Source organism: Populus alba, chromosome 9 (assembly GCF_005239225.2).
Source record: "Populus alba chromosome 9, ASM523922v2, whole genome shotgun sequence".
Classification (NCBI taxonomy): Eukaryota; Viridiplantae; Streptophyta; class Magnoliopsida; order Malpighiales; family Salicaceae; genus Populus; species Populus alba.
This window is the reverse complement of record NC_133292.1, coordinates 5,163,909-5,174,150: the sequence shown is the minus strand read 5'-3', so window position 1 is coordinate 5,174,150 and position 10,242 is coordinate 5,163,909. Positions and strand designations below refer to the sequence as shown.

Sequence of the window (10,242 nt, the reverse complement as noted above, 5' to 3'; positions counted from 1 at the left end):
GACTTAAGTTAACTTGGGCAAACCCATAAAACTCGTGATCCGAATCATTAGACCAAGATAACCTAATAAAAAATAAAACAAAATAAATTATAAAGTTTAATTCTTAATCAATTTAATATTGAAGTATATATATATATTTTTAAAAAAAACCAATTAAAAAAAAAAACTCGAGTCAATAAAGTTAACCTGCAATATAAAGTCATGATATTAAGATAGCCACTTAGAAAATAAATTATAACAAATCAAGAAGCTCAATTAATAATAAAATAAATGTTAAATAAATAAATAAATAACGTTTTGTGATATGAGATTAACCTAGAAGTTTAATTATTTTCAATTTGTCATTAAATATGGAATTGAATATCATGTCATTCTCTATATATACCATCATATATACCATCACGTGAGAAACTCAAATCTAACATAATTTATTTTAAAATATTATAATGAAAACAATGAATTTCATGTATGTTTTTAAATTTTTTTTTTTTAATAGATTAGGTGGTGTTTGAATTTCTAAAATGAGGGTGTTTTCGGTTTGCATGAAATTATCTACTAAAAAGATAGATTGGTTAATTTTTAATAAATTAGGTGATGATTGAATTTCTTGAATGAGGGTATTTTCTTCTGTTTGTATGAAATTATTTATTAAAAAGATAGAATAAGAACATATTGAAAGTAACTAGACTTATAGGAATAGATTGAACTTTGAATCATAGTTTTGAAACCCGACCCGGTCATTGACCCGGTCAAGTGATCGGGTCACGGGTCGGATGGGTTGACCCGGGTTAACCCGGGTCAACCCAAAAAAAAAAAAGGTTACAATGCAACAAAATTAACACCACATTTACACTTTTATTAAATCAACACATTTATTTCTTTTGCTCACATCACCACTAACTATTTTTAAAAACCCTAACAAACCTAAGCCCCAAATCTCTGCTTCCAAATCTTTAGTTGAGGTGGCTCCGCAACATAGCAATTTTGCTTGCTATTTGCCTTCTCTGCTCATCCAAACTCCTCTTTAATGCCATTAAACCCTCTAACACTGTCTCTTGATTAAAGTCCTCAACGATTCCTTCTATTCTACTCATGTTTTCACCAGTACGATCCTCCGCTGAGAAAGGAAAGAGAGAATGATAGGGACACCCAGGAATGGGGATGGGTTAAGTATTGGGACATCAGGGTTGGGAGTTGGTGCTAGTGGACAAATGACTGCGGCTCAGAAGATGATGGCGAAGATGGGGTGGAAGGAAGGGCAAGGATTGGGGAAACAGGAGCAAGGGATTACGACGCCATTGATGGCGAAGAAGACTGATAGGAGAGCTGGAGTTATAGTGAATGCTAGTGAGAAGAAGGTGAAGAGTGTGAATTTCAATGGAACTCCTCCAACTCGGGTTTTGCTCCTTAGGCAGCAGGTGCAATAGGCTGGGATGCGGAGGTCGAAGGAAGAGAAGAGGCAGCGGTAGCGGCAAGAAAAAAATTGATCGGGTCTCACCCGGGTCCTTCTGGGTCGATCGGGTTTTCCCGGGCCAATTCCCAAGCGGGTTTTTGCCTCCACTCGAACCGGTTCCAGGCCCGGGTCGACCCGCCGGGCCGGTCCGGGTTTTAAAACACTGCTTTGAATACTCTTGGCTGAAAATGTAGGGATAGGTTGAGCTAATTCCCTGAAAAATTATTCCACTAACCAATGATTTCATTTTTGTGTGCAATTAACCATTAGTTTAATTAAAAAAAACTTAATAGTGTTAAATAAACAATCTATATCTACATATAATAGCCATATTAATCTAAAAATTAAACAATCTATATCTACATATAATATTATGGTAATTTTTTTTAATTAACGTGGATATTCGGCTATCTTGTGCGCACCTCAACTAATCCCACAAATCCTAAAGTTAACAACTATATAAATCTCCAGTGACCCCGAGATTTGTGGGACTTAACTGGTGATTTCTAGGGAAGAAACTTAGAACATGATTAATTGAGCTATATTCTTTAGAATTATAAATTTTATTTTATTTTATATGTTGACAGATGATACGTGTAATGAATATATTATTTGTTAATCATATTATGACATATATAAATTATAAAGTGAGATAAGCCTCTTATTCTATGTTTTAATATATATAAAATAAAACTTTAAAGAAGCTTTGGAGAGAGACAAAAAAAGAAAAAAAACTTTAGATCAAGATCTCCTATAATATATCTGTTTTTTATTGTTTTTTATTTAAATTAACTAAGAATTCATATTATAAGCTCTGATTTAAAATGCATATTGAATATTTTTGTTAAGAAGCAAAACTAGAAAAAAGACAAGGAATTCGTATACATGCTTAATCAATTCTTATCAATTAAAAATTATAATAATATAATAGTAGAAGTATGTGTCGTTTGCATCTTCTTTTTTTAATTAAACCATTTACTAACAAAATGATGAAATCATGTAATACAATTTTAAATTATTTTTAAAAATTTAATATGTATAAAAATATAGAATATATTACATGCCAAATGATGTAACCAAAAAAATTTCATTAAGTTGTGAGAAAATATATAAATATACAACTTTGTATTTATAATGGTTTTGAATTTAATGATAAGTAAAATTAATTATGAAATAAATCACAGTTAATTTACTTATGTAATCCAGGAATCTATTATTAATATGTTAACTATAAATTAAAAAAAAAAAAAAAGACGACAATCGAATACCTACCTTTAATAGTTGAGTTGGGATTTTATTAAAAATCTAAATCTAAAAATGAGTATTTATTTCTCAACTCCATATTTTACTATTTTTTATTTATCTCACACGGGATATATTTAGTAATAGATTATAATCATTTCTTATTTAATAATTATTTAATTAAAAAAAACTCAATTTCTTTAATAATTATCACCGTGGTCTATAATATGGAAAGATAACATATTAACATATCAACATCAGATGGCCTGCTTGATCAATAAATCAACCTCACAATTAATAAGTTAATATATCAATATATTTGTTTACACGACAAACAATATATTAATTTATAACTTAATAATATAGAGTACGTAAAGTTAAACTAATTAAATATCTCTCTCTGTATAGATTACAAAAAAATCATAATCATTAAAGTGGTAAAAAATTAAATAACTTGCCGCTTTATTTGTTTTATTTAATTAATATTATATATTGTAAATAAAATTATAATTATAGTTTTTTTTAGAGTATTTTTATTTAAAATATATTAAAAAAATTTATGTCATAAGCTTATGATTTTTTTTTAAAAAAAATAATTTAAATTAAATTAAATTAATAAATAAATTAAATTTATTTTTAAAATATTTTTAAAACGCATGCATATCCCTCTTTTCACTTTCGTATTATAACTTGTTATCATAGTTAGGAGAAGCGTAGCAAAAATAGCGAGAGAGAGAGAGAATGGAAGCAAAGTTAGGGAAGGTGTTCGAGTCCATCACCAACTTCTTCACCGGCGCTGACCAGATCCCCTGGTGCGATCGCGACATCGTCGCTGTATGTCATTCCTCTTTTCTTTTTCTTTTTCTTTTTTTCCCTTTCCTCTCAATAAGTATCTTTGCAATATTGGGTTTTATCTTTTGGGTAGCAATTCATATATATTTTTTAAATAACACTTTTTAGCATCTACTTACTTAGATTTGGGAATTTTTAAGTTTCATGATTTATTAGAGTTTAGCTATGGTTGCAGAATAGCTATAGATTGGTTGATTATTACCAGTGCTGACCCATCGAGGTTTATTAAGTAGCAGTACTGTAATGTCTTGAAAAGGAATCATTTAAACCTAGTAATGATTCTCTTCTTATTTACACTTTATCTGTGACTGTTTCGGGTTTCCTTTTTTCGAGGTCGATTTTCTTCCTTCAACCTCTCAAGTTTCTAGATGATCTCAAAATTATAAAAGATTAAAAGATGCATGGAGTTTTCAATGTTTTAACTTGATCCATTCTTCATTTCGTGGCTTTATGAGGAAAAATGGAGGGAAAAAAGATAACTACTGATGTGGGATAAATAAGAAAGATTTGCAAACACAAACATCTGCGTGTTGCTAGCAATGTATGGCCAGTCATATATGGAAACCGCTTCTACTCCTTGCATGGTTTTAACCTTTGGATTCCGTAGGCGATTGTTTTGTAACTGCTATTTAGTTTTTGTGTCAAAAGTTAATGATATATCAGGGCTTTGGGCATGGTATTCTTTTTGCTCCAGACTTTTGTAACATTCATATGACATGGCATTCTTGATTTCATTATTGTTTGTTGTTCTCTTTTCTTATTCTTTTCACTGATGCATCCATAGGGATGTGAGCAAGAGGTTCATGAAGCTGAAAAAGGTCCTTCTGATGAGTTTAAGAATGAATGCATCATGCGTTTGTCGTGGGCTCTTGTTCACTCAAGACAGACAGAAGATGTACATAGAGGCATAGCTATGCTTGAGTGTAAGCAAAAATACAAAACCATCTCTCTTTCTCCCTCTACACACGCACACATCCATGGTTTTCCCTCTGTTACTAATACTCACTTTTGCAGCTTCACTGGACAGCACTACCAGCCCTTTGAAACTGAGAGAGAAGCTTTATCTTCTAGCTGTGGGTTATTATAGAAGTGGTGACTATTCAAGAAGTAGGGAGCTGGTGGAAGACTGTTTGAAGGTTTTGTATCCACATTTCTTATTCTTTGTTTCTTTTGAATTATTGTGGAAAGATTTTTCCTTCTACGTAATGTTGTTTCCTCATAATTCATAACCTCATTCCAGTATTATGAATGTATTGCCTTGTCATAGTGCATTTTGTAGATATGGTTCATCTAAAATGATGTTCTGCCCTGAAGCTGCATGGTCATTGAGAAGCCAAATGTGTGATTTAAGGGCATATGTTGTATGCTATTATATCTTAGTTTCTTATGCTTTGTGACTGAATCGCAAGGGCATGATCATTTTATAGATTGAGCCCGAATGGAGACAGGCACAATCCCTCAAGAAAGCAATTGAAGACCGGATCAAGAAAGGTAACAATTAATGTTGGTGATACTGCTTGTATTATTCATGTGAACTGAATGGATGAAGCTTCTGAATTATTGTCCTTTATTTTTGGTTTGTTTGTAGATGGCGTGATAGGCATAGGAATTGCTGCTACTGCTGTTGGACTGGTTGCTGGTGGGATTGCTGCAGCATTTGCACGTAGGAAATGATGCGACCTTGGATGATCACAGATATGCACGAGGAATACACTTGATGACGTACTTGTTGCAGAAACCAAAACTAAATTGTGGTTTAATACATGCTTACTTGTTCCTTTCGTTACATGAAAGAACTTAAGAGGTTGTCTTTTTTATAACACAATTTTCTTGTAAGATAGTTACCATCAAAGTGTATACTTTCTGATTTATCTGAGAATTGCTCCCTCGTTCTTCATTTTTACGGTTGTCTTTGGTCATCAGTCCTGCTCTTTCCAAGAGACATGGATATTGTGTTCATGACTTGCATTAACTTATTCTGCTTCTAGTTCAACTGTCTATCAAAGGTCATTTTTCCAGGGTAATGTCAGCTCCTTCTGCCCTGGAAATGCGGCAGCATGCTGGAACCTAATTCAAAAGAAGCATGAAGGTGACTAGTTGCTGTCGGAGAGGCCGTGCAGGTGGTATGTAATGTTACAGGCATTACCAATCTCAGTCACAATGCAACAAGCTCAGGGCAGCCGTTCATGTCTTCTCGAGCCCCTGAATACATCAATTTGTGCACTGTCAAAACCTCGAGAAGCAGAGCTTTTGCTGGATTACCAAAAATTATTTAATAGACAATAAAAATAAAATAAAATAACTCTTGATTGCTTCATCAAATTCAATAATTAATGTTTGTAATTTTTCTTTCTTTTTTAATGGTCTCAAGGCCAGGGACATTCTTGAGGCCTCCTTCCGAACACCGAAAGCAATTCTACTCTCCAGTTTGACTAAGCAGACTATCCACACGAGAATTTTACGTTGTGAAAGACAAGCACATCCTATTAACAAATATTCTAAAACGCGTGGAAAAAGTACTTAGTTTTTCCTTTATGTTTTTTTTTTTTTTTTCATTTTTTTTTTGTCTTTCCCCACATTTTTTTCCTTTTTTCTCTCTTTTTTTTTTGGGTTTTACATGTTTTTTTGTTTTTTATTTTTTTTTCGCAAGATTTTTTTTTATTATTATTATTATTCTTTTTTTTTGTGTGTGTTTTTTTTAAATTATCTGTCTTCTTTTTTGTTTTACTTCCATAATCAGCCAACGTTTTTTTTCTGTTTCTTTCTTATCCTCCAGCGTAACCTTGTTGCTGCAGTTGATTTGTTTCCATAATCAACCAATATCTCAACGTTTCTTTCTGTTTCTGTTCTGCTATACCATTAATACGTAGGGTTGAAGGGGATTCTTGGCTTCTTGCACCGAGTATTTTCCTACAAATAGTGTTCTCTTCTCTTCGACAGATCTCGTCAACAATAGTTTCAGCTTTCAGACAGAAGCAGGGATCATGAGGTTTGGAATTTGCCACATCGCTTACGTGTTCTTTGCCCTAATGATGATGATGAGCATTTCCGCAAACACCATTCGACTGATCTCAGGTAATTCAATAAAAACAATTGCTCTTTGAATCATTGAAGATGCAATGAGAATACTTAAGATTGATATGTGGTTTTGCAGGTGGAAATGAAAATAAGTTGGCTGTGGCTAGAAGGCTAGCAGTAAAGGTGGAAATCAATGATTATCAAGAGCCAGGGGCAAGCACTAAGCATCTTCCTCCACCCCCTGGTGATGAGTTTGGTGATAAAGCTCAAGATCATCAATAAAAACAATTTCCCTTTGAATCATTGAAGATGAAAATTAGAATACATAAGATTGATATGTGGTTTCGCAGGCGGGAATGAAAACGATTTCCCTTTTTTTTGCTTTGTGATGGAGCTAATGGCTGGATATCAAGATATTATGAATAAAACTCATTTTCTTTGAGAGGTTTATGTAATTCCAAATTGAAAAAAAAAAAAAAAAAAGCTGATTCATTGCATAATGCCATGGAAGGATCCAGAATGCTGCTTGACCATGAACCCCACAGCCCCACTGCAATCGTGTATTTAGTTATATCAAATGAAGGTTTAATTAAATTTGAGATGTTTTTGAAGAAGAGAGAACACTAATATTAATTAAATTATAATGTATTGCCTTGTTTCCTCTCTCTAGTTTACTGGTGATTATATTTTGAAACATAGCCCGTCAATGTCCGTATTCTCTTATCATGAGAGGCCTCCAAATCCAGCTATCATCCTCGTCAGCAAACTCTCAAGTCTCAAACCTAAACACCCTTGTTTTCAACAAGAAATGACTGCCATTATGGTTCCGAAAACACACAGAATGGTTCGACTCGGTGGTCTTTTGCCTGCTCACCTTCTCAGCGATTTGCTTTGCTGGGAACCTTGGTCCTCGTTCTATGTTCAGAGAGAATGGAGATGCATTGTCCGCAGTAAATCCGAGAAAATCTTTAACAACGGTTGTTAAGGATAATCAAGATCATGGACTTCATGCCCGTGTGAAGTATAAAGATGGTATGGAAGACAGTTTTGACGTAGATTATCCTTAACAACAGATTATAAGGCTAATTCATAGCTAATGGTCTGCCCAGCTCACAGTAAGGCAACCCAAGCGTCCAAGGCTGGGCAGACCGAGCACCAGCTGGCTAGAGCCTGGGCACGGCTAGTTGGCATAGCCTGCCCAGCGCCCAAGCTGGGCAGCCAAGTATCAAGTGTTCGCAGCTCCAATAAACACTCTTTCATCCTGACGTTCAAGAGAGTGTTTAGAAGTTTGGTAGCGGTTGCTTTTCAAATAGCTTTTCGTGCCGAAAAGCATGTCAATAATATTTTTTTATTTTTTAAAAATTATTTTTGATATCATCAAAACGATCCAAAAATACAAACCGCACTCAATTTTAGCAAAAAAAAATTGAAATTTTTTGAAAAGCAGGTTCAACCACAGTGCCAAACGAGCACTAAGTCATGTTGATCGCAGGCTCACATATACCCCAACTAAACAGTGCAGTCCATAATAAAAATACTTACAAGCTATAGTACCTGTATTATAATGTAATCCACAATGAATTCATTTATAATGCACAATAACCCGCATTATAGTGAAACACTAATAATTTTAGTTTTAGTTGATAATAATTAGTATTAACATTTTTAAAAAAATATATCAATTTATATATTTTGTAATCTATTTCATTTACAATATCTTTGTTTTCTCAATTAAAAATATATATATATATATATATAATAATATTTATATATTTATATTAAAAATGACTTAAAATCTTATCCTAACATAGCACGGATTAGAAAGCTAATTTATAGCTAATTGTCACGACTCATGAGAAGAGCTAAGATAAACCTTGTGCTAATAAGGGTGCCATTATCAGGATCTTCAAATCGGTCTGCTAACAGAGGATTCTTTCGGCCGAAAATAGGAAGGGTAGGGGTTTATTTAAGTAAATTTATTGTAGATGTATTAATTTGATAAAATGCACAAAATAAAGGAACATCTAATGATTTTGAGCTATAAATTAGTTTTTTTTTTTTGATAGATGACACGAGGCTGTTCTAAAAAGCCTATTTTTATTTAATTTTGCAGTTATTAAAATAAATATTTTTAAAAATTTAAACGATTAAAATTCTGGAGTAAAAAAAATAGTCAATTTTTTTCTTATCCATGCATTTTTCTTTATCTTGAAGAAAAATTGTTTTTTATTAACAATAAATAATCATAAAAATCTAAATGGTTTAAATTTAATAAAAAAAAATGTGTTTCTTTAGTCAAAACTCTCACTTTGTTATTCATTCATTTCTTTTTTATTTTGATGAAAACAAGCACAATTTTTCAAATAAAAGTTTATTAATCAATTAAAAAAACAAAAATAATGTTTTGCTTATTTTTATGCAACTGTATAAAAAATTAAAAGAATAATTAATTTGAAAAAATTATATAAAAAAAAATAGATAATTTATTCTCACTTAATATTCATGAGCAATTTTTTTAAAAAAATCTATATATTAGATTCATATATAATTATTTTTAATATAATCATAAAAACTCTAACTTTATTTGAAAAACATGGTATGATCGATAATTTTTCAGATATTAATGATGATTTTATTTAAAGAGAATTTTGTTATAGATAAAAAATGAAACAATTAAATAAAGAAAAAAGGTATTGCCTGCAAGTCTGTGTTTTTCAAACTTAGGAGAATTTTTTTAAATAGATGATATAATATATTATTATCCAATAATCTGATTGAGAGTATTGTCGCGATTGTTTTCTAAAGTGTTTTTTATTTATAAATACATTAAAATAATTTTTTATTTATTTTTTAAAAATTATTTTTTATATCAGTGCATCAAAATAATCTGAAAACACCAAAAAAATATTAAATTAAAATAAAAAAATAATAATTTTTTTCAAAAATATTTTTAAAAACATAAAAATAAATAAAGTTAAATATCACACGCTGCAACAAATTTTGACAGGATTCTAAAAAGTAAAATTTTAAATCTTTTTAATTTTAAAACACCTAAAAAATATCATAAAAACTCAAAGTAATCCATTAAAAATATCTTTTTAATCTTTTCTCAAAACATCTTCTAACTTATTAAAAAAAAAACTCAAAATCCAATAAATATAAAATCCACTCTACTTTTTCTGTCATGATTAAAGGAAAGATTACTTTTATTGAACTCTTTTTCCAAGAAGATCCTAAGGGCACAGGTATGATTTTTTTATGATCATTGACTAAAACTTTTCTCTCCTCTTTTATTTTCTGACAAGTATCTTCCTCGTTTCTTAGCATTAAGTGAAACATAATGAAAGTGACTATGATTGAAACGTAAATATAAAAAAATTACATAGATCAAAATGTAAAAATTGCAAAATTAAGGGATTATATTGTGAAAAAAATATAAAATTAAGGAATCATACTTAAATCTTATAATGTTGAGACACCATAGCAATTTATAGTGTAAATATGAGTAGCTCTGCAATTAAAAAAAAAAAAAACAATGGAACATGTTCTCCTTTTAATTTATTTTATAATATTTATAATTGAAATTGTAACTGAAAGGTGAGTGGCTCTGTAATAAAAGACTCAGTGAAATTAATTTCTCGCAGTTTGTAATAAAATTAAGCACCCAACCAGCCATA

The 10,242-nt window shown here is 31.0% G+C and overlaps 1 protein-coding gene across 1 annotated transcript; it reads left to right on the top strand.

Moving 5' to 3' along the window:
• Positions 1-3,385: 3,385 nt before the first annotated feature.
• Positions 3,386-5,444, top strand: LOC118035184 (mitochondrial fission 1 protein A). The gene is made up of 5 exons (XM_035040699.2): positions 3,386-3,529; positions 4,332-4,470; positions 4,562-4,683; positions 4,975-5,038; positions 5,136-5,444. Exons 1-5 carry the CDS (start codon positions 3,437-3,439, stop codon positions 5,219-5,221), a joined length of 504 nt encoding a protein of 167 aa, XP_034896590.1. The 5' UTR covers positions 3,386-3,436; the 3' UTR covers positions 5,222-5,444.
• Positions 5,445-10,242: the final 4,798 nt, after the last annotated feature.